Source organism: Chelonoidis abingdonii, chromosome 2 (assembly GCF_003597395.2).
Source record: "Chelonoidis abingdonii isolate Lonesome George chromosome 2, CheloAbing_2.0, whole genome shotgun sequence".
NCBI classification, from domain to species: Eukaryota; Metazoa; Chordata; order Testudines; family Testudinidae; genus Chelonoidis; species Chelonoidis abingdonii.
The window spans coordinates 256,426,986-256,452,459 of record NC_133770.1 but is presented as its reverse complement, the minus strand read 5'-3'; the positions used below and the strand labels follow the sequence as shown (position 1 = coordinate 256,452,459).

Below are 25,474 nucleotides of genomic sequence, written 5' to 3'. Positions count from 1 at the left end.
AAATGGTAGTAGATTCATATGTTTATCTTCCAGTTCTTCAGGAAAGGAAGATAAGGAGAGTGTGCACCTTCTGGCACAAACCAGCAGTGAGATCATTCTTTGATTTCACAGGAGACAGAAAGATGAGCACTTAAAAATGTATTTGGGACTGGAAGAAACTTCATGGGACTAGTGTAATCACCTTTTCAAAATCCCAAAACAGGACCCTCTGCTGGGGCCCTGCCCCTGCTCCTACTCTTCCCCCTGAGGCCGTGTCCCCTGGCCAGGTTGGAAGCCAGAGCTGGGCAGTGGTAAAAGCTGTCCAGGGAGCCAGATTACTTTGGGGAGCCCCATACCCTCCACCTGCCCTAGGTGGAGTGCCCAAGAACAGCTCCCAGCCCATGCCCCTCCCCCAGTGCACACCGTCCAGGGCAGGTGAAGGGTGTGAGACTCTGAGGCTCCCCACAGTGGCCCAGGCTCCCTGGATGGTGCTTACTACTGCCTGGCTCAGGCTTCTAGCCTGGCCAAGGGTGGGGTCTTGGGAGAAAGAGGAAGAGCAGGGGGAGAGGCCTCATGGCAAGGGGGGCTAAGGCCCACCTCAGCCCTACCCAGTAGGATGCAGCCAGTGTCGCCCCTGAGCCTGAGGCAGGCATAGAGTGGCGCCAAAGGAAATCCAGGACAAATGCGGTCCCAGAGTCATTCAGCCTGGGACCAGGACTTGAACTGCACATTTTGGGACTGTTCCGCCAATTAGAGATGGGTGGTCACCCTACCTGGAATGTTGAGTCCAATCCCCTGCTATCACAGGGAACCCCATGATAAATGGATCAAGCACCTCTTAAAACTAGTTAGGTTGTCCTTTCCCTGCTCCCTACTCCTATTGGAAGGTTGTTGCAGAACCTCACTCCTTTGACTGTTAGAATCTTTTTCTAGGTTCCAACTTGAATTTATTCATGTCCAGTTTATACTTATTTGTACCCACTTACATTAATAAGCCTCCTTCATAATTTAAGTGATAAAATTACCTTAGTATTAGTGTTCTATATCTGGGTGACAGATTATTTGGTCTGAAAATAGAAAACCCACTTCCTTCCCTGACGAACCAAAGGACACACTCCACCCATGTACTTATTCGCCACATTGATACTGACTTGGACTCTTAATACATTCCATGGGTGGCGTACCCGAGCCCACTTATCCACTGATGCTTTAAAAACTCCTGTACCCCAATCTGGGTCTATGCTGGTTATGTGATATGTATGTATCTCATGATCCTTGTAAGCGATACCTGTAATCCCTCATAACTCAAGCATGACCCTGGATGTACAGTACCACCGCTCTTAACTTGTGCATGTTTAATTTTAAACATTAACTTTAATAACATTTTTAAATCTTCTTGGAGCATTTAAGATGAGATGAGACTTCACTGAGGTTTGGGAAACAAAGCAAAAAGTGACAAAACAAAATTGTAAATGAAAAATTCAAAGCAATGATTTTTTTAGACAAGTCCGCTCAGAACTTTTATTTCTTTACATAAAGCTCAGTGATTTTTTTGTTAGTACAATTTGTGATACACTGGACCATGACTTCGTTTCTGTATCTTATGGCTTCATAGTTTCACCTGTTACCATAGTATTTGAGCACCCTATTATATTAACTGGCAGCTTTGTTGATCCCTGTAACTGGGCGAACTCACCCCCGCGGCGCCTCCTGCTGGTTGCTTCAGGGAATTAGCTCAAATGCGCAGCTCGGAGCGCCCTCTGCAGGCCGGTGATCCGCCTTCTGGCCCCGTGTCCCTCCCTGGACCCCGGTGCCCCTTTTACATGGGGTGCTGCCCCCCTGGCAGTAACCCCTTGTCTCTTAGGGGTTTCCCCTCCCCAGGGAACCCCCCCCCCATCCCCACTTTGCCTCAGGATCTTGGCAACTGCCCAGTCATTAGCTAGCCCCATGCCCTGGGGCAGACTGCAGCGTTAGCCTCTCATCATCGGCAAAGGGGTTTGGGCCTGCTGCCTTGGCCTACCCCTGGGTTGCACCCTGCAACCCCAGTACCTCCTAGCCTACTGCTAGGCCACAGCCTGGGTCTCTCCAGGCAGGAGCTCCCCAGCTCCTCTGCCTTTCCCCAGCCCTGCTCCACACTAGGTACCTTGTCTCAGCAGCCAGGCCCTTCTCTCTCTGAATGCAGAGAGAGAGAGAGTCTTGGGCTCCTGGCTTCTCTGCCCTTTTATAAGGGCCTGTGGCTCAGGTTGGGGCATGGCCCCAGCTGCAGCCACTTCCCCAGTCAGCCCAGCTCAAAAGGCTGCTTGCTCCAGCCCCAGCCCCTTCCCTGGGCTGTTTTTAACCCCTTCAGGGCCGGAGCAGAGATCCACTCTGCTACAATCCCACAGAACAACCTAGTTAAAAAAGTTGGCACTTACCTGTAAGGTTTAAGCAGGGAGCTAGGAGCCAGGAATTTATGAGTACTGATACTGACTCTTTCTGTCTGTGGCCCTGAATAAATCATATGAATCTGTTCTCCACTTTTCTCTTCTATAAAATGGGTATGTTGCTACATTCCTACCTCAGATGGGTATTTTGGGGGTTAATTTCAGTTTATACAGTACTGAAGATGAAAAGTACTATATAATTATATGGCAGTATTGTAATCCAGGTTCTGATCCTACAATTTCTCAGAATTTTATATATGTATAATTCTCTTTGCATTGTTAGTTTCACTGCATCCCTCCATCAAGTCGGGCAGTGTAGCTGGACCAATTTTATTCTTAGGTTTCTAAAAGCCCCTTCTCCCTCCATGCCAGTTGTGGTGGTTGCCACTGCCAGCAGAATTGGAATGACATCTATTAGATGGTAGGCATCTTATTAATAGTGAATATAGATAGGCTAATGTTTTGTTCACTTTCACAAAATACAATGTTGAAAAGGTTCTATGAACTTTTAGAGTCCTAAAGTTCTACAGCAATGTCTTTCTAACTCTCTTGAGGGCCTGTAGACTAATGGTAGCACTGGTGGTTTTTTTCCAATAGCAAATTATGCTTCTAAATATATGTCAACAGCAAAAAATTAACCTGCAGCAGCAAGTCTCAGGGCCTGGATCAACTGACTCAGGCTCCTGCTGCAGGGCTAAATATAGCAGCGTAGCCTGCCAGGTTGGAGGGTCTCAGAGCCCAGGCTCTAACCTGAGCTCGAATGTCTACACTGCTGTTCTTAGCTCCATAGCCCAAGCCTACGTGCCCGAGTCAGTTGTCCCGAGCTCTGTGACTTATTGCCACTTTTGGTTTTTGGTTCTTCTTGCTGTGTAGATGCACCATTAGTCCCTGAGAAGAATGTTATATTTCTTTAAATACAGAAAGGCTGTAGCAAGAATTGTGATGATGATCCATACCTATAACATAACTAAATACTGTAGCTAATGCATAAACATGTGCCAAGTTAGAATTGGGTGTTTATCCTTAAGTCAAGAAAAAATGAAAGTTAGTACTTTGCAATCTGAATGCTAAATTCCATAGGAGAGTTGTTTTGTCTGTAAAGACAGCAGCTGTATAGAAACACAAATATTGCATAATAACAAGACAGGACATAAAGTGAGCTAGTGCTGTGCTCTTGCTACCCTTTAAAGATTTGGACCTGAAGATTGTTTTTTTGTTTTTTTTCTTGTAGCATTTTCAGTTTTGTTTTATGGTTCAGCAAATAAACTCTTCCACTTTCATGTGTGCACATACATGTATTTCAGCTGTGACTCAAACCTCTAATGAGGCTATATGGTTTAACACAGCTAACTAAAATAAATATAAGTCAAGATGAATGAAATAGACTCATCCCAGAGTGGGCTTTTAATTGATTTCTAATTTTGCTACTTCATCTTTGTGAAACTGCCTGAGAGTCGTTCAGCTGCTCCCTTAATTTCTGAAACACTCTTACAGGCCAATCTGCCCCTGCTGCAGCGGGAGCTCCTGCACTGTGCAAGACTGGCCAAGCAGAACCCCGCCCAGTACCTCGCTCAGCATGAACAGCTGCTTCTGGATGCCAGCACCACCTCACCTGTTGACTCCTCAGAGCTGCTTCTCGATGTGAACGAAAACGGGAAGAGGCGAACTCCAGACAGGTCAGAAGGCCAGAGTGCTAATACTCTGCAATTGTAAACATGCTTTGGGATGTAAAGCTAACGTGCTGATCTATTACAATAAGAGTGGTGTGGGGTGCTCCATTTCATTCTACAAAATTTGTGCTGAGTGTTCCAAGATTAATTTTTTTTCAGTTACAGCTAAATAATTGGCAAATTTTTATTTGGACCCATGTGAAATGTTCCCACTGACTCCAGGCAATGATCCTCTATTGCATGCACGTGAGAAGTCTTAGGGCAGAATTTGGCCATATGTAGTTGGGAATAATACAGAACTGTTCACAGCACTATCACTAACTATTTGGAGCATAATATCTGTATGCAGCTTAAAGTGATTAGCAGATCATTCCTACTCTATATGCGAATCTGTCTGTATTTGGGTTTTTGTCTGAGGAAGCATTAAATATGGGAAGCTGGATAGGCACCCTTACTGGGGACTATAATTACAGTACTCACTTTCTTGAATACAAATGTGATTATCACGTCTACATGCAATTCCCAAATATGAAATGCAGTTGTATTATGGAAACACTAGAGAACTACATATAGCTGGTTACTGAGCTGTAGTGCTCCAGGCACATCTGAGAGTCTGATAATATCCTGATAAATACCGGAACAAAGAGACTGCTTCAGAATGCAATCAGATCTGTAATTCCTTATTCAATTGTTAGATTTCATAGCAGATATGTAAGGATATATTTACTGTTTCTTTAAATCTGTGGAAGGAAGCCAGGGGCACTGTGGGGCTAGGGATGATTCTAGGCGGAAGCTGTGTGGAGAAACAGAAAAAGAATCACAGAGTAGCTTTAGGGACAAGGGACAATATTGTGTTCCCTTATTCCAATAAAGTTACTTATTCACTGTTAGATGAAAATGATTCTTGATTTTTTTTTAAACTATTGTCCAATGAAATAGTGTAAGATGTTTGAGTTCTTTCTGAATCTGCATAAATATTCTCTGCACTGGATCCAAATAGTGGATTTTGGCTAGTTTCACTTGCCACTGGCAGTACCAAGCTGTCAACTTTTATAAAGCCATTCAGAAGATATTACTTTTGTTGTGCATTATGCATCACTGGGGCCCCAGAAATCTTTTAAGTGGGAAAAAAAATCAAGAGTCTGTGGAGCCTGGAGAGAGTGCAGAGTTTTGTGGGTGGCAGTTTAGTTTATGGCCAGTCAGTGGAAGAATATAACATAAGGAAAAACAAGGTCTGAAGGCAAGTGATGCTGCTCGACTAAAATAAAATAGCAGATATTTGAGCATATGTGAATGTGAGAGGTTCACAGGATATGTGCTAGGTCTTGAAAATGTCAAGTTAGTGATTCCTCAAACCACTCATGCCACTCACAAACACTGAAAATCTAGATAAGGTTCCCATCAGATGGCAGGGAATGCTCATGCATTTGAGATATTAACCTATTGCAAAATATGTGGCAGGAAATCCTTTGTGCTGGATGACACCTTATTGAGAAGTCCTGTTGGCCACCAAAATTTTACAGGGGCTGAAGATGGTTATGTGGGTGCAATTTTTGAGTGGCATTTCTTTGCTACACCTTCCACACAAATTCAAACAAACTGAAATAGCCACAGATGTTAACACACAGCAGCAAAAGGTATCCAAGATAGGTGGCCTGGTTAATTATCAGGAGTCCCACGTCCAACATGTGACTGTTACAAAGAGAGGGGGAATCACCAAAGCTGAAAATCCAGTTGCTTGTGGCAATTATATCATAGTCACTCAGTCTTTGCAGGACAACATATTGGAAATGATGCATGTTGGGAAAAGAAGGTCTGACAAAATGATGGGAGTAAACCCAAATGTCAGTGTGGTGGTCCACCATAGGGCAGGACCTAGAATACAAGGCGGAGTCATGAATGCTTGAGTAATAGACACAACTTAAAATAATCTCTCATATCCACAGGATACTACCCATTAGGTCTTGCATAGGTGAAGTAAATAGCACTAGATCTGCCTAACAAAGATCATACCTACGTGGTTTCTCTTGACTAACTTTCTTGGCAGAAATTCTACTTCTCATTTAACCCATATGACAACAGGTCAAAAGAAGAAAATATCTTTTAACTTTTGTCTCTTTCTGGCATTTCAGAACCAATAGCCACTGACACTGAGCCAGTTTTCCAGGGCTGATTTCCAAGCTTTTATGATAGGTACAATTTCACATACATTAATTTTAAGCCCTCACGGTCCACAAGGGAATGAACTGGTGGAGAGAGTAGTGCAGGTTGCTGAGAGAATTCTGCTATCAAAAGACTTCATACTAGCTTTGCTGAGCTATAAGGCAACCCCTCACACAGTCCTTGGTGTAATCCTAACTCACCTGTTAATGAGTCAACAGATCAGAACCATGCTGAACTTAGAAGTACATTTTCACCCTTAGTGATCCTTCTAAAGGACTACTGATTGACTACAAATTTAAAAGGTCTAAAAACGCTTTCTACTTTATTGGAATGCCATCCAAAGCTTCATAAAGACGACTCTGTTTTGGTAATATTGAACAACTTAGTGGACATAGCTGCACCCAGAGGTCTTGCATAGTCAAGGAACTCTGAACAGAAGAAACAGGCAACAGCTTCAGCTGAATCCAACCCAGGGGAGTTGTCATGTGACCCTAGTAATACTGGTACTCACACCAAACAGTGAAGTGAGAGAATCCTGTGCAGAAGAGTCTTAAATCTATTGAACAGAAGTCTGCATCATTTGAAATTTGATAATACAAGTGAATCAACCAAATAAATTCTTCCTTAGAGCTAGAACATGGCCTCAGATCTACATGAGTGGTGAAACCAATGACTTCTCTTGCTCTATAACTTATTAAATACTGAATTGTTTAAGATTACTTGTCTGGGGGTAGGAGAAACACGTGAGGATGTGTGTACTATTTGTTTAAATCTTCATATATAAAAAATAAAAATATGTCAAAAATGTTAGGTATCTTCATGATAGGTGTAAGTGTCACTACCACTCTGCCAACAATGTGCGTATAAGGATGTATGAAGATAAAAGGCAGCTTCTTTCCAGGGAAACTGAGATCATTGGACCCGATTCTGAATCCTGATATATGCTCATTGCTCTTGCTGAAGTCAGTTGGATATGATCTTACACATTTTTCCTCTTCTCTCCCACTCTCTTCCAAAATTGGTACTAGTATGTTTACATACAACATACACCTAAGTATGCTTGTATGCTCTAACTGTGACTCCAGTAGAAAGGCAGAATTAGGAAGAAAAATAGAGAGGGAGTATGTATTGTGTATATGCACACTTGTATGTCTTGGGGGATTAAATTTTTTTCCTTGTATAATTTCAGCATCTTGTTTGCATATGCATTTTCCATCTCTAGTTATTTTTCTGCATATGCATATCTACTGTATGTGAGGTTTTATAGAGCAATGTGACAGCAGAGCTTAGTGTTTTACTGAATGTTTTCTTGGTGCATATGGTCTGACATGGCTGAGCAGGCACGGTGAGATTTTGGAGTCTATTAAACTAGCTCATTAAAAAGATCAATCTGTTTCTGTAATAACACCGGGAGCCATCAGTCACTGAAAGAGAGAAAAAACTGACACCTGAGGAGACAACACATTTTAATAATTTGTTCATGACATGTCATGAACAAAGTGTTTACTCTACCTTGTTTACAACTTTTTGAGCTTATATCCTGCTGTCATAGGGCTAAAAAAGTTGGACTAACAACTTTTTTTTGTGAATGAATGCTTTCCCTTAAACATCTACATAATTTTAAATAAATTAACTGTGTAAATTTGCTGCTGTTTACAGAGAAATTAATCCTGCTTTGAGGCTGCCCTAAAAGACTGTTATTGTGCAGTATAGAAGCATGTCACGTAGTACAGTGACAGGCAAACTTTTTGGCCCGAGGGCCGCATCGGGTTTTGAAAATTGTATGGGGGGCCGGTTAGGGGAGGGGATTGTGGCCCAGCCCCCACCTCCTATCTGCTCCCCCCTACTGGGACTCCTGCCTCATCCACACACACCCTGCTCCCTGACGGCCCCCCCAGGGACCCCTGCCCCATCCACAACCCCCCAGTCCCTGTCCTCTGGCCGCCCCTGGATCCCTGCCACCCCATCCAACCCCTCCTCTCATTCCTGACGGCCCCCCCCGGGACCCCTGCCCCATCCAACCACCGCTTATCCCTGTCCTCTGAATGCCCCCAGAGCCCCTGCCCCTGACTGCCCCCTGCCGCCTCATCCAACCCCTCCTCCTTCCTGACTGCCCCCCCGGGACCCTTACCCCATTCAACCCCCTCTTCCCCCTCTGACTGCCCTGACCTCTATCCACACCCCCACCGCCTGACCACCCCCCAAACTCCCCTGCCCACTATCCAACCCCCCTTGCTCCATGCCCCCTTACTGCACTGCCTGCCGCCACCACGCAGCACAGAGCACCGGGTCAGGCCAGGCTCTGCAGCTGCACTGCGCCAGGAGCTCACAGCCCTGCCGCCCAGAGCCTTGGGAGAGACTAACAGTTAAGACTTTTGCTGGTGAGAACGGTCATGACAGTTTTGTGGACTTTGAGAGAACAGTCTGGAGAATGCCCTCCTATAGAGGTGTTGCCCCCATGTGAGAAGGTTGATATTGACTGGGTCAGGGACACAGAGTCTAGGTTGGCCACTGCTACGTATTGAGGGCCTATTTCTGCCATTTCAGTTCATGGGAGCAGAGGATGCTCAGCACCTCATTGGACGATGAGCCTTGCAACCAGTGTAAAAAGTTTAGGAATCTTCTTTGAGCAAAATCTTACAGGTTCTTCAGTTAAGTTAATTGCCTGAGTTGTGACATGAAGCACTTCCTTAGTATGATGGTTCTGTGTGACAAGTAAATATACACATGATGTTTATATATTGATCTGTGCTGTGCATACAACATTGTCTTATCTGCAAAATACTTTGATAGATACAGGCACGAAAGAGATTTTTTCCCAGTAGATTATTATCACTCATTCAATCATCAATCTTTTACATGTAAATATTAGTTTAAACCAAAGCATCTTGCAGAAATGAAGGATGAACCTTCTCCATCCCAACTCCTATTTAATAATGTTATTCTCATAAACTGCATTTAATATTTTGTATGAAACGGTTAAGTTAATTTGCCAGCCAGAGCAGTCGTTTGCTGTTTGATTTCCTGCTCAGGAATGCACAGTCTTTTGAAACTAAAGCTTCTTCCTGTATATTTGACTGTGTGCCTTCAGCAATTCTTGATGAGAAGTAACAGCCAATCCCAGTTGTAACTGGACAGCCCTTAATCTCAATAAAAAAGGAGTCCACATGCAAAAAATCCTTCAGCGTGAACATCTACAGTTACAAAAACCTCATTCTCTGAAACTGGCCTCTCTCCTCCTTGCCCTCAGATCTTGGGTGGCGGGAAGAAGAGAGGCTTCTGTACACTGAGCCATATATAAGGGCAGCTGTAGAAAAAAAAGAGGACCTCAACAGTAGTTGACTTTTTAATCTTTGTTAGAGGTTATCATTCTAACCTTGATATTCAAGAACAAATTTTGAGTGTGCCTTCAAAAATGCATCCATAGTTTGATTTGTGCATACAAAAATCTGCATACTTTCATGGAAATGTGTACTTGCAGATTAAAATTTCATAGTTGGATTTGAGTAGTCACAGGTCTGAGGTTCTGCATGCAGCCAAATGTAAAATATGTTAGTGCATTCTTGGAGAACAGTCAAAAAGTGTTGCTATCCATTGGAGTTTAACAGCATGGATTACACTGACGGCAATTAAATGTATAGTTACCTTGGCAGTCATGGGGGTCACATCTCAGTCTCATCTCACTTCTTATCATTTGTCTTTCTAGAACACAGTGTACATTAATTTTAACTGTTTACTTCCTTGGTCAAAAATACTCATTATAACAGTTGCCCTAAAGTGCCTGGCAAAGATCCTCTCCCTTTCGCTATGAGAGGGGTGACGGGGGCCTCCGTTCACCCTACAATTGCAGTGGGCACTGGTACTTGTGTATGGAGTCTCTGGAAAGCCTATCTTTATTCCCAGCAACAAGCTGTAGCAAAACCCATCTCTTCATTTCCTATTGCTCACTGCCACAGCTCTTGAAATAGAGATTCCCCTTATCCCTCCTCCAATGGGCCTTGATACCTGCCCCACCTCTTCGCTGCAATGGGCTCAATCTGCTGCACTGCTTTCTCTCCCGCCCCAGGATGCCGTCCTTGTCTCCTGCCCAGCTTTCTCTCCAGTGGGCTGTTCTTCCTTGCTTGAGACCGTGCCCTAGTCCTGCCCCATAAAGCAGTGCATGGGAGAGAGTATAGTTGTCTGGAGAGAAAGGGTGCATGTTCTCCTGGGTCCCTCTCCTTCACCCCCACAGTTATCTCACCTCTGTGTGTCTCCCCTTCCCCAGTTCAGGAGAATAAAAGGCACAGGCAGCTGCTGCCACTGAGCCACTTCCCTGTTAAATTCCTGCTCTGCATAGGCAGGGTGCAGGCTAGTCTGGCAACCTCTGTTTGCAAGAGCCATCAAACCCTGCAGTATCCTTTGTTACAGGCAGCCAAAACTGTATTCCGGTCCTAGCAGCTGAGGCGACCAACGGTGACATCTAGCATCAGTTGCATCAGCTATAGCTCAGCCAGAAACCCTGAGCCACCAGAGGGGAAAAAGTGTAAATGGCACCTCCCCTGGTGCACACCTCCCACAGTTTGAGAACTAGAGTGAAGTGGCGCTCCAGTACAAGAGGAGTTGAAAGTCATTTAAGCAACTTCCCTTCACTTAGCTATATGCACAGTTAAACTGGAAATCAGTTCACTGTGGATCCCACTATACTATATGAGTTCTCACTTTCGCAAAAGCCAGACAGCTTAAGTTAATCAAGAGACAGTTGTTATTAGGATAAGCTTGGGCTGTAATAGTAGAGCTAGAAAGTCATTCTTCATTTGTAGTATGGTCTCTGGGCAGAATGGAAAAGACTTACCTCTGTTTTTTCCTGAGGATGTAAACAGGCATTCACTGTTAGGCTGATATATATTAGCTGATGGTGTGGTTGCGGGTGGACTATGTGTACTTTATTTTGAAATATTTGATTATAGACTCAAATTATTTTGTTTCTTTATGGCTAATTTTCTGGCCCAACACTAACTCTTCTAAATGACCTCACTATGAAAGCACCATCTGTTACAAGGAATGGAGTAGGTACAGTTGAAGGCTGCCGTAAGACTGTGGCCTAACCAAGCTTCTCTTCAGATCAACAGCATGTGCAGGATTTTTGATCAAAGCTGTTGTGAGGTCACAAAAATATAGCTGCTTTTTTCAGTAGTGTCCCTATGGGCGCTGCACTTCAGATGTGTGTATACCCCATGCGTGTTTGATTAGAGAGTTTAGGTAGCATTGCCTGTTCAGCCTGCTCATGCGCTCTACTCTGCCTTGTGTACTGCACCATGGCTATATAGTGCTGCACAGGTGAACCGCCGTCAGTTCTTTCTCAAGTGCCTTGGCATGAAATAGAGCCTCAGCAGTGTCAGAGTTGATCTTACCTCAACTACAGTTTCTTTCATAGTTTCACTTAGTTCAGTTAGTTATAGCAGTAGTAGTTAGCTGTAGTTTTTAAAAAAAAAAAAACATTGTAAGGACTATCATCTTTTAGTTTTTCCCTGTGGAGAACTTTAGCTTGTGGGGAAGGTAGTTTTAAATGTTGCCTTTTGTGCCAGGAGGCTCTCCTGGTAAACAATTGACACTCCCAATGTGTCCATTGCTTGAGGAGTCACATATTCCCCTCTCCCCACCCCAAATGAATTTTTTGCCTGGTCTTAAAATCAAGAGCCAGAAAGAACCAGAAGGTTAAATTGTACTTCCTTTTGATGGAGGGCTCCCTCCATCCAGCTTCTGACCCAGCCCAGGGCCTTTCCAGCCCCATACATCAGTCTCTGAGCAAGCTGACCATCTCAACCACTTCAGTGCAACACTTCTCTAGAACTACTAAAAAGAAAACTCAAAAATCCCCTCAAAAAGACTCTGTGAAACAGAGTTTGGGTTCCTCAGGTAGGGAATCTACCTCAAAGAAACTCTGGTGGCTGATTGAGACAACTATTTAGGTGCCCGCCGATTCCTGACTCGGTATCCACGAGGCTGCAGATTCTTCAGGTACTGTGAGCACTAGTGAACCCAAAAAATCTAAGGGTTCCAGCTCAGGAATATCTGTGGTACCATCAGGGAGCCAAGATAACAAGGAAGTGACCCTGCAGTTTATAATAATCAACTATCAGGTGCTGATGCAACATATGATCACACCAATGACTAAAAGTTCTGTTCATTTATTGAACATCTAACATCAGAGCAGAGGGACTAATTCCAGGCAGCATTTGGATAGGAATTCTCTTCGCTCAACCATCTCCAATGGTAGTAATAACAGATGGACCCCTATTGTGATAGATGGATATCTGGCTGCATTATCTTGTATCAGTAGCCTGATCTCTAGCCTCCTTCTAGAGTATTAGCCCATTCAATGTGATCTTTTTCTACTTCAGTAGTCTTTCTTAAGAATGTTCCCATTGCTGAAATATGTAGAACTGGAACTTGGACCTCCATACTCATCAACATTATGCAGTAATTCATGACTCAGCTTCTGATGCTGTGCTTGGTTCTACTGTACTATCTTCAGTTTTGGACTTGACTCCGAAGTCTCTGCCTTCTTGGAGGGTATTGCTTAGTAGTCACCTGAAGTGAAGTACCCATAAGAGCACTACTCAAAGAAAAAGGAGAGGTTACTTGCCTTGTGCAGTAACTGTAGTTCTCCGAGATGTGTGTCCCTGTGTGTGCTCCATCAGCCACCGTCCTTCCCCTCTGCTTTGGAGTTCTTGGCTATGGAGCTTTGCAACAGAGAAGAAACTGAGGGCACAAAAATATAGCTTCTTCTTTGAGTAGTGTTCCTATGCAGCTCTGTATAGGCAAGAGCAGTGCATGAGGTGGAGTAGAGCACATGCACTAGTCAAATGGGCACAGCTACCTAAAATCTCCAATTTGAAGATACATGGGGCAAATGCAGATCTGAACAGTAACACCCATAGAGCCTCCCATCTCACAGAACTACAAAACCTCTGTTAGTCTATAAGGTGCCACAGGATTCTCTGCTGCTTGCACAAGGTAAGTAACCTCTCCTTTTCTCTCCTCTCTTGAGGAAAACAGCTCTTATCACCAGGAATGATTCTTTCTTCACACTCCAAATGTGTCTTAGAAACCTGCTGTGATCATATTGTTTAATTCCCTGATGGGGAATCAGCCTGGCATTACTAAGAGCAAAAATTCAGCATGCTAAGACATATGGCCTAAGGGCCATGTGCTGCCCTTTGGAGGAAAACATTTCTTAAGCTGCAGATTTCCCCAGATCTCTGCATGCAACAACGAAGGCAGGACATCTCCACCAGTGTATGGTCTTTTTTCCATCAAATTGGACTTGACTAAGAATGGTGATTTCTTTTGTTTTATTAAAAATGAAAATTGCTTGGCCACTTGCTTAACACATGAATACATTGCAGTCTGTACTGTACCCACATGTTCAAAGCTTAATCTCAGTGAATATTGCTTGAATTTGTATGTTTATAAGGAGTATTTTTATGTTCTATAGGGAGTATTATTCTGCCAGTGTTTCTTAGGCTATGACAGAGATGTTTATAGTGATAACATGTATCCTTATAAATTTTGATTGATTAAACTGCTTTATGAAATGCTGCCCCACCCTCACCCCCAACGTTATGGAGCACAATGGCAGTCCTTAACTGTGCATATCTGAGCAATAGCCAGCCCTGTTCAAATTGTTATGGAAAGTTCCTGTACTTTATTTTTCAGAACCAAAGAAAACGGCTTTGACAGAGAGCCTTTGCACTCAGAGCATCCAAGCAAGCGACCCTGCACTATTAGCCCAGGCCAGCGGTACAGTCCAAATAATGGCTTATCTTACCAGCCCAATGGTCTGCCTCACCCCACCCCACCTCCACCTCAGCATTATCGTTTGGATGATATGGCCATTGCCCACCACTACAGGGACTCATACAGACACCCCAACCACAGGGACCTCAGGGACAGAAACAGACCTATGGGTAAGGGACAATGAGAAACTTTCTTTCTTTCTTTCTTTCTTTCTTTCTATAATTAAGCTCTACTTCAGTGGTAAAAAAAATTTTTCTGGCTGAGAACTGTATTGCCCTCTATCTCACATTGCCCTCTGCTGAGATATCTATGATCCTAATGTAGCTAATGTTTCTAATAGCTTTACTAATATTGGACTAGACTGGGTCTTTAATTACACACTCACACAGGAGAGTAAGGATGAGTAAGAAGCACGTCTTTCACACATGTGTGGACAACATGGACTCTGGAACAGATGGGCAGTGGAATGAAGTCTTGTCTATCCCTTTATCCCACACATATGACAACCAACATAGCTAAACTAGCAGATGGGGTGTCTTAATTTACTGCTGATATAGGCCAGAGATAAATACTATCCCATGGAGTAAGGGAGTAATAGAAGGAGTTGCCCCCAGAATGATGTCTCTGAGGCACAATGCCCCCTGGGACCCTCCCTATCTGTGGTGTAGCTCTCACACTGCGCCCTGCTCAGGGCTATGCCTAAAGCACTCCTCAGGTCACGATGATTTTGTTGTGCTTGAATTTGCATGCCCTACTCTAAAGCAAAATGTTTACAGAAGTGCTTTTTATTCAGGATTTGTTTTAAAGAATAAAGAAGCAGCATTTACAGAGACCTTAAGTGTGAAGGACTGAGGCTTAAAATTTCGAGGGAAAGATCTCTCAAGTTAGTCTAAGCTGTCCCTTTGGCTAAAATATATGAATTCGAACTGTGGAAAATACATTAGGACCTATTAAGACCAAATAAGGTAGCATGTATTGTCAATTCACTGCATACTTGGAACTTGATCTTTATGCACAGTAAATCTTTACTTAGAATTTTCTATGGTTATTTAAGTATGTGTGAAGAGATGAACCTTTAATGAATTGGTATTGACGTTATAGTAATCATTGCATTTAGTGATCTTACATTTGGTCTGTGCATACTATTCATATTTTTCAGTCCTCTGTGTTAAGAAAGTATGATATAAAAAGGCAATATTTAACCATTTAACTCTCTTTGCAGTATAAGTGGCTTGGGAATTTCATATAGTAAATGATAAAATTGTTACGTCAATTCTTGAGTTTTTTTCTTTTCTACTAATCCAAAGATCGAAGGGTTTTTTTTAACTTAAAAAACAATCTGGTAATACTCAAACCTATTCAGAACTTGGGCCAAATCTTCTAAGCATCAATTTATTTCCTGCTGCTTCTCAATAATATTAAGCCTAGTATCAACAAAGATTTATTCTGCTAATACATTTTACAGTTTAAGATTTTCATTTTAATGTACTTTACCAGCATGAGAATTTCTTAATTTTAGAACTTGGATCAGTTGCTCAATATATGACATAAAACTCCCATCATTCCCTATATCTTTCATGTTGAGACTAATTTTTAAATTTTAATACACTGATCCAAATCCTGGCCTACATAAAAAAGAAGAAAAAACGAGAGCAAATTACACATTTTAAAATATGTGTGAAAATAAAGTAATTTAAACAAAGAGTAGAACAAAAGCTATTAATGATTTTCGCATTGTCACCTTGTTTGATATTAGGCATATGAAGAAGCAATTTCTACAGTGCTGCCTTTGCACCAGAAGATATTAGTAATTTCTACATTTATTGTAACATCACTGAGGTACCCATGATTTTTCTGGTGCCCAATCCTACAAGTGGCCTGTGCAGCAAATTATCGCCAACAGGTGTTTGTACATGGAACACTTCGCACCATTAGAACTTTGATGCAGTGAAATATTTTATACAAGTCTCTTGTTCTGCATCTGCCTTTACTGATTGTTTTTCATTATGGAAAGGAAATTGTTGTTTATCCCAGGTAGTGGACATACAATAACCATTAAAGATTCCTAGTCCTTTGTTTACATCTGTGGTTTAATATCACTGAAAAGACTGATAAAACTTTAAATGGTACATGTGTATATGTAGTATCTGTCTATATACATAAACCTTCACTCAAAAATTGTGCGGGTTTTTGTTATGGATGAGCATTGTAAATACCAAGACTCAGTAGATAGATAATGAAAAAATAAGAGAGCTTTTCCAGATGAATCCTTTGATGTAAATATCTTTTCCACTTTCGGCAGGGTTGCATGGCACACGACAAGAAGAAATGATTGATCACAGGCTAACAGACAGAGAATGGGCAGAAGAATGGAAACACCTTGACCATGTAAAAAATTAATCAGTGTGTGTGTACATGTGTCTGAATGGACCCAGCATGGCTTTAGAAAGTAACTGTTACAATATTGTAACTGGCATTACATATTTTAGTTTATTAACTTTTCTTTAATTTTCCATATTGTAGAACAAGTTTGAAAACAGTGGTGGCTAAATTATAGTGCTTAGTTCCCCATTTGTATGCTTCTTTTGGCACTCTGGGTCCAAATACCTGTTTTAGAATCCAAACTGCTGATATGAGCAGCCAATGGAAGCTGGGTGATGAGGACTGAACACTGGCTCCAGGAGACTTCCCACTCCCTCACTTTATCAGTGCCCTGAAAATGAAATTTTTGTTTGTTTTTGCTGTTAATTAGATCTTATAACTATTAAATGATTTGTATGTATAGCTAGGAAATACAGTTAAGCAAGAGGGAATTATTGTGTTTAAAAGGAAGTACTGGTAGTTTTATTTTATTTTTATTTGAGAGAACAGGGAGATAATCTTTCTCCCTTGAAACCCGGGCAACTGAAGTGAGAAAATGACTTAAATTGACTGAGTTTTCTGCGGGGATATGACACATCATAATCAAATGTTCTTTTGGCTCCTCCCTTCCCCCTGCCCCTACTAATAGCTGTTAAACTGCATCATGGACATGGTGGAAAAAACAAGGCGATCTCTCACTGTACTACGGCGATGTCAAGAAGCGGACCGGGAAGAGCTTAATTACTGGATACGGCGGTACAGTGATGCAGAGGATTTAAAAAAAGGTGGTAGCAGCAGCAGCCATTCCAGACAGCAGAGTCCAGTGAATCCAGATCCAGTCCCATTAGGTACAGTATTTTCTTCAAAAGTCCATTATCAGTCCCACTCTAAATTAGCCAAGCTCCGGTTCCTGACTTCTTCCTTTTAATTATTACAGCTGAAGCTCAGATTTGTTCCCCTGATTTATTTTTTCTCTTAATACCGATAAAATGTTCCTTTTCACTGAAGATTAAGAGCTAAATGCAAATTTCACTTCCTGAGAGCCTCTTTGTGATAATCACCAGTTTTCCTTCCATTCACAAATGTACGTAGGTGGAGGAGCTGGGAGACAGAACGCAAATTTGAATTTGGTGAAGTAATAAGATGAACACTGTTTGATTCCCCACCCTCATCATTTAAACCAAAAGATAGGTACTTCTTGACTGTTACTATTAAAAGATCAAGAGAAATCAAAATGAACTTGATGGAGTGAATTCCACTGTATGTAATGGCACACCTTGGGAAACATCTGTACTTAGCAAACAGACTCATACAGAAACTTCTGACCTGTATTTATATTCAATTTGAGAAAGAAAGTTGACAAATGAGAAATTTCCAAATGTGCTTAAAAATCTTAATACTTCTCCATAGACTCCAGGCTAGATAAACAAAGGGACTCTAAGCATTATGACACGCAGCATCACAACCCCCTACTTTTAGGTGCGTAGAAAATTGCTTGGACTCACAAAGCCTGAGGTAAGTGCTCAGGCTTCCTATACAATGAATGGAGGGAGATAGGTGCCTAAGTATGGAATTCAGAAAAACCAGCACACTGAGTGAAGAGCAGCCTAAGCTAGCCAATGAGAGATGCCAAGGAGAGGGGTGTGTCAGAGAATTTGGTGCCTTACTCCAGGCTGGAGGGAGGCACCTATCTCTGCTTGGGATTCTCAGTTGTGAACACTCTCCTAAAATCAGACATCTAAGGTGTTTCTTGACGGAAGCCTGGGAGAGGGTGTTCCTGGGTCTCCCATGTCCTGGGTGAGTGCTCTAACCACCAGTCTACAGAGTCCTTCTCATGCTTGCACTTTCTCTCTCCCCCCACCCCTCTCTGCCCCAAAGACTTTTTAATTATTCATCCAAAGTGGAACGGCTTCAAAAGGAGAGATTGAGGGAGCCCCACATCAGAATATCTCTTAGCCCGGTGGCTAGGACACTCCTCTGAGGAGTGGGAGATCCCTGTTCAAATCTTTTCTCACCCTGAGACAAAGGGGGGACTTGAAACAGGGGTCTGCCACGTCCAGGTGAGTACCCTAACTAGTGGGCTAAAAATTATGAGGCAGATTCTTCTGCCACCCTTCTCCCCGGCCATTTTGGGTGAGCTCCCCTCTGGGGCCCAACCTGGTAAACAGGCTTATAACTTTTCCTAGAAAAACATTGGCACTGAGTGAGTTTAGGTGCCTCTAGTGTTCAGTGGCAGCAAAGCAGAGGTTTTCTGAATATCAGTGGTGCCTGATTCTGGGATTTAGGCAACTAAAGTGGCAGTTGGGCAGCTAAATCCCTTTGCGAATCTAGCCTTCTGTGTTCTGAGGACAAGTTCTCTCCCTGTATAGATCAGTAGCATTTAAACTCAAAGAGCAGGAGGACTCTGTCTTTGTCAACAATTGGAAGTACCAGAAAGCTGCAGAATAATAATAATTCAATCTATGCATTTTTAGAATTCATCTATACTGGATGATATGTGGCTATGATCAGAATAATTAAACACTGAGAGACTATCACAACCAATGTACTGCAGCACATCAGGATAGCACACTATGTTTATTTTGTGGTTATCTGTGATCCACCAGTACCAGGTTGCCATTTTTTCCCCCTGCTCACCTATTTGGCTGTTGAGATGAAAGAAGGTTGCTGGTGGTGCCTCTTTGTCTCTTCCTCTGTGGGGAGCAATATTGTTGTACACAGAGCTGGGCAAAATTTTTATAGCAAATTGTAAATTCACTGAAAAATTCATTTTTTCGGGGCACCAAAATGATTTGCAAATTCTGACTGAATTTGGCAGATAGTTTCAGATGAAAAAACCAGATGTTTTTCTCAGCATTTTCAAAATTTAGTATTTCAAGATTTTGTTTCAAAATGATATTTTCTAAACAAAATGTCATTTCAAATCACCATTTTGTTTTGGAAGTGTTGTTTAACATGAACCCAAGCAAAATTGTTTGGTTTTGTGTTTTGGTGAGAAACTGATTTTTTTTTTCAGTTTTCAGCCACTGAACCAAAAAAACAGTGACGGGTGAAGGAAGCTAGAAAACATATACTGAGAATATATTGTTCATGATGGTAAACCAATATTTAATGCCCCTTAGTAACAAGAAATTTGAAGGAGGCTCATTTGAGCCAATGGGGTCCTGGTGTTAGAATTCCTAGAAATGAATTTCAGTTAGCTGAAGGAGGTATCACCAGGAATGGCATCACTGAGTTAGCTAATCAGTATAGTTCCTTTGGACAACTTTCTCCAAAATACTGTTTCAGGTAATTGTTTCTGTGACTCATGTTGGGCATCTAAAGAAAGAAGCTGACTAATCCAGACATAAGTATGACAGCCAAAATGCCCACCATGCTGGCAAGCCCCTGAAATTTCTCCTTGTGTGAATGAAACTCCTTAAGTCATGAACTCTGGAGCCCATCCCCAACAAACCTGCAATGCAGAACTGTTAGGTTTTGAGCTATGCTGGGAAGAAGATTCTGCATGGAATTAGCTGGTGAAATAGGGAGAGATGTAGTGTCTTCATAATCCCCCAGTAAACTGAACCAGCAGATTGATCTTTGACTGTTAGAGACTCCTGATAACAAAAGTGTAAAACTTTTAAGTACTTAGTCATAAGACAAAGTTTGCAGTTACCATGTTAAAAAATTAAGAGCAGAGAAATACACAGGACTAAATGAGATGTATGGTGTATCATCATTTATTTACATACTTAACATTGGATGTGACTGAAAGCAAGTTTATTTCTGTAAAAAGCCACATTGCATAACATAGTCCATTGAATTTGATGCCCAAATTACCACTGTAGTTGTGATGGATATAGACTTAGCTGACTGGAGTTGAGTCCATTTCACTTAAATATACCCATTCCAGTCAGCTTGGTTAAAAAAAAAATTACTTTGCTATGTTTATGGATCAGTAATTTGTAATGCTTCAGTGATATTGTATTCATTTCAGTCACAGGACCCTGACAAGAGATGTTTATATATCTGACACTCAGGGCAACAGATACTTGCCTTTTTTAAAAAGGAAATACAATAATTACGTTATCTTAAATCTGGAAGTATCTCAGTAGACTACAGTTCTCTGGAAGGTTAACAAAATATGAACTTTAAAAGTGCAGTTTCATGGACCCCTAAGACAATGTTTTATTTTTTTATTTTTGAGGGAAGAGTAAGAAAGCAAGTGAAAAAATTACTCCAAAATTTAATTAAGGCCCTATCAACTATAAATATTGCTTTTTTGTGTATAGGTTCTAAATGTCAATAATTACCCTTTGTACTTTTTAAAATGAGATGATCCATCCTTTAAAAATTACCAGCTTGTTCTCTCCAGTAGCAAGGAAAAAGTGTCATGTGGCCACACTGTGTCTTTGTATCTTTTTCTATAAGATTAAAATGACACCATCACAGTTAAACAGTTTTCACTGTAACCATTGTGAACAACTACTTTTTAGGTTTATCGTTCTGTCATTAAAAAGTTACTCTGAACTGAAATTTAGTAGTCTCGGTCCAGGAGCAGCTAAAGAAAAATCTGATCACTTTGAAGCCTGCAAATCTCTCTACAACAGAAAAAGTTTTTTTTTGTGCTCCTTTTAATCTCTGGCTTCTATGTGGCTTTTTTGTTCAGTTTGACAGTCCATTGTTGTTTTGTTTTGTTTTGTTTTGTTTTGTTTTTTATTAGAAAATCAGGTAGACATTTGAAAATCTTGCATTTCATATTTACAGCTACTTTATTGTTAATGGTTTTAAACTGCTAGAAACTCTTGTAATAGGTTAAAAATTCACTGTTCTGTATAAATAAAAGTACATGAATGTGTGCAACTAAGATAAGACAAATACATTTCCTTTAGCGCTAAATAATACATGTTAATAAAAACCTAACAATGACTCAAACAGAACTTATGTGCACTATTCACTTGATGGACTGGTAGTAGGCTATCAAGTGAATAATTGTTCATAGGTACTCATGCACTTCTGTTGAGGGATTTAAATACTATATACTCCAAACAGTTTGTGATCTTCTTCCTCATAACAATAAATAAGTATACTGTAATAGACACACAATGGTATAAGTTAACAGTGAAGGCTTTGTGAATTGTAAATAAGACCTGTAACCTTATGGAGTGAAGATGTTTGTAGGCAACTTCAGAAGGTTCCAAGGTGAAGTTTACCTGAATATGTCTAAACCTCTTTGGGGGTAGAATCTGTACAGAAATATTACAAAATGGAGTTTGGAATCCCACAAGAGTCTCCATGTTTTGTGCTAGGTCATGTTGAGACCAGAATGTGTAGGGCATGTGAAGTTGTAAAGAACACATACATTAGCCATATATTAAACAAAACTTTAATATCTAAACTTTCAAAACTAGTTTGTACTTTATCTAAACTGACTCCTTCAGCCCATTCTGCATTAGCAGTGACATACCCACTGCCATGCCTGTATAGTGGTCACCACTGAAATCTTTCCACTGCCATTTGCAAATAATTAGTATTTACCATGATGGCACAGTATTCCCAGTGAGAATTTGGAGGAATATTGTGATTGCTAGAGTACATTTGTTGCTTGAAATGGCAAAATTGTAAAGATTTAATGGCAATCACTGCAGCTTTTAATGCTTTTAATTCACTAGCTGGTATGGAGGCTTGGGCTAGATTGTAGCGTAATAAGTGATATGCTGTTGCAGAGAATTGGAGCTGCTAAATTGTTTAGTTTGTAATTTGGATCTCCTATTCTAACTTCTGAGGCAGGGATAATCTTTATCCATGCCTTATACTGTTCCATGCTGGTGCTTGCCAAAATAATAATTGCTAGAAAAGAAGAAATAGACCATGCTACTGCATGCTTTAGGAAATTTGCTTTTTTGTCTGTTAGTAATTTAGTACTTGTGTTTTTGAACCAAACTGTTATTAATTCTGTGCCCCATGACCACAATTTTATACTTTAAAGATTGTTATGATAGACATTTTGAAGAATGATGCTGGTTCAAAACTATGTTTAAGTAAAGTTGAAGATGGTGCAAGCCAATAAGCCTGGAAAATTGAAGTCTGATTCACCACTGCATTTCTCCAGTTTTATATCAGTGTAACTCCATTAACATTACACTGGAATGACAGTTTTGAATTGGAACCCTTGCAGCTGAGGCAGAATTCCAGTGTCTAGTCTTTATGGCATATCTCTACATCCATATCAGTCATATGTAACCACTGAAGCTTGAAGCCCTTTTCAGCATTACTCATGATGTTCCTGCACTTTGCCAGCATAGATTAGGAAGAATGGACCCATTAGCCAAGTCTGTTTCCTCACCTACATTACAACTGGGGTTATATCTACTAGAGACTGGTGTCAATCACGGTATCCTAAAGAAGTGGAATTGTTAGAATTTGTTTTTATTGAGGCTTGTTGGCAATGTGCTGCTAGCTCTGTATGTTTATTCTTAGTGTCAGAATGAAGCAAAATATGTATATAAAAATATTCCGTAGTTCAGACATAGTCAATAACTTGATGATGTAAAATGTTTATCCTTTTGACGCTTTGTGTGTCATAGCTTTCATTGTGACCACAGGCTCGTTCTGTCCACTGCAGAAGGAAGGCCAAATCTGGTGCTGCCATCCATTGCTGTCTTGAGCCAAATAAGATCAGATAGGTCCTTCAAAGACAATGTGTTCATCCCTTCATTATTTTGATTGCAGCTCTTGGAGTGTTTATTACACAATGATAAGGGTGTCCATTCTGTTGTAAATTCAATCCATTTTCCATTTCTTCTTTCTAAAATGCATTGTCCTTTTTCATCATCTGGAAGATACCTTTTACCTTGGTTTAGTCTTCCTACCCTTTTTTTTAATTTCTTTATCACTATGTGATGCCATGCATATACTTTTTATTTTTTCTTAACTTGCCCAGCTTTTAGTTTCAGTGTAACTTTTCTTATTGAGCTTCTGTATTTGTTTCAGCTGTTTAAAAATATCTCCATGTGTTACTCTTTCAACACTGCTTCTGTTTCTGTAAAGTCAAAAGTCTCTAATGGCCTACAAAATGATCGTGGTACTTGCTGAACTTCAGAACCCGGCTGACTGTCTGTCAGTGATTTATGAACTGTTTCTGATGTCATGGTTGATTAAACTCCTGAAGTGAACACACCAGTGCTTACAAGAAAACCTTACATCACAATGACAATAGGCTGAGTTCTTGAGGTTATTTCCCTTCTTCTGAAAGAAAAATCCAAGTTGCAACATAGCAATCTTCCTTTTCTTCAGATATTTTACAAAAAAATGTAAGTTATAGCCATCACTATCATAGAGTGCCAGGAAAAACTCATTCTTGTTTTTGTATCTTTGCCTCATTGGTGTTCATATGAGGAAATCCAACTTTTCCCTTGTCTTCATGGGAGTCCAGTGTCTTTTCTCCTCAAGGAGATAAATTTCATATTGAAGGACAATACTGTAAGACCTCCTTAGCTTTCATAATGTCCTTTATCTTACCTCATTTTCATCTGTTCACACACAGGTACTGGTTACAATTGTTTCATTTTCTGAGGAGTACAAATGTCCACTTAGAACTGCACCGGTAGCAAGAAACACTCAAACATTAGTTTACTTCATTGTTGTCTATGTAAGTTCACTTTTGTGAACTCATCCTGCTCTCATCGTTCATCATAATTATTTTATTATCTTGTATGAACTAACAAACCCAGTATTGTTTCTGGCATTTAAATCCTGTCCCACTTAAAATTTGTCTGATAATTTCACTCTCTTTGCTTGTTAGGGAGCTTTCTGTATGATTTCTGCAGTTATCCTGTCAATGATGCATCCTTTTTCTTTATGACTTTTTCAATTTGATTTATATCTAATATTTTAGGACTGGGCTGTTGGGTTTTAGTGAGTAATTTTTTGTGTTTCTTGCCAGATTTTCAAGTCCCCTACGTTTTTTATTGTGTTTTGTTTTTAATGAGCAACTCTCTTGAGGCTTCATCTTATGTCCCCCTTTTTTACTGTCCTTCAGTCACTTCCTGTACTTTAGTTCCATGCAGATGTGTGTCTTGCTTTTCATGGAACTATCAGGACTGACTTCACCATATCTACATTCATTATTTTTTTTCTTATTTGGAAATGTGTTTCTTATTAGAATCATAAGTGGTCCTTTTTTCCTTTCTTTCTTGTCTCCTGTTCCAAGCTGTGGAAGTCTCTCTCACAAGTTCTTGATTTAATTCTTCCTTATAGAAAATCTCTTTCTTTATGTAAGTGACTTGCAGTTTGAATATGAGCTTGATTGATCTTTGTATTTGGAAATTTTAACAATTAGCTGGCAAACTGGTCACTGATGTCATTGAATTCCATTTGCTGAAAGTCTTGTGTACCTAAAAGCCTAATACCACATTCCTCTTTCGTTTGTGTTAGTGGTAGTATTAATGGTGCAGTAGTGCTCTAAGGGCCTATTCAGACTTGTCGTCTCAGTGGGCTAGGTTCTCTGTGAATGCAGCAATGTTAAATAGGGCGGCCAGCACATCCCTTGGCCCGTGCTGCTTCCCGCAGCCCCCATTGGCCTGGAGCGGCGAACCGCAGCCAGTGGGAGCTGCAATCAGCCAAACCTGCGGATGCGGCAGGTAAACAAACCGGCCCAGCCTGCCAGGGGCTTTCCCTGAACAAGCGGCAGACCGGCTTTGAAAACCACTGCTCTAGACACTAATGGCTCAACATATTAGTCGATAAATGCCTATCTGCAGAAGACTGCTTTTGAACCATATACAGTATCATCTAATAATAACTTTAAACCATATTGGTAGGTGTAGGAAAACTCTGTGTCAGAAGAACTATGCATATGTACTTAGTGGTTTTCAAAATCAAATATCAGATTTTTTTTTACTTTTACCAGTACCTTTTTAAAATGCTTACACTGTGTTATAGACTAGTTGTTTGCTAAACTTAATTACTTTAAATCCAAGTATTATTGCCTTTTTGCCATGCAGGCAACAGAAAGCATCTTAAAATTCTTTTTCTTTTCTTATTATTTTCAAACACTCCTTTATTACTTTGAAAAATGGTTTAAAGGAAGGTTTGGGGGATTTGAAAGTTTGTTTA

At 40.9% G+C, this 25,474-nt stretch overlaps 1 protein-coding gene across 6 annotated transcripts in view; it reads left to right on the top strand.

Annotated features, from left to right (window-relative positions):
* Positions 1 to 25,474, top strand: part of RUNX1T1 (RUNX1 partner transcriptional co-repressor 1) — a 147,546-nt gene that overhangs the window by 96,064 nt on the left and 26,008 nt on the right. For all 6 annotated transcript variants that reach the window (XM_032805275.2, XM_032805274.2, XM_032805273.2 and 3 more), the window contains 4 exons: positions 3,897 to 4,078; positions 13,934 to 14,184; positions 16,317 to 16,402; positions 17,025 to 17,223. In XM_032805275.2, the coding sequence (XP_032661166.1) occupies positions 3,897 to 4,078; positions 13,934 to 14,184; positions 16,317 to 16,402; positions 17,025 to 17,223 (718 nt within the window). The remainder of the gene's footprint in view (positions 1 to 3,896; positions 4,079 to 13,933; positions 14,185 to 16,316; positions 16,403 to 17,024; positions 17,224 to 25,474) is intronic.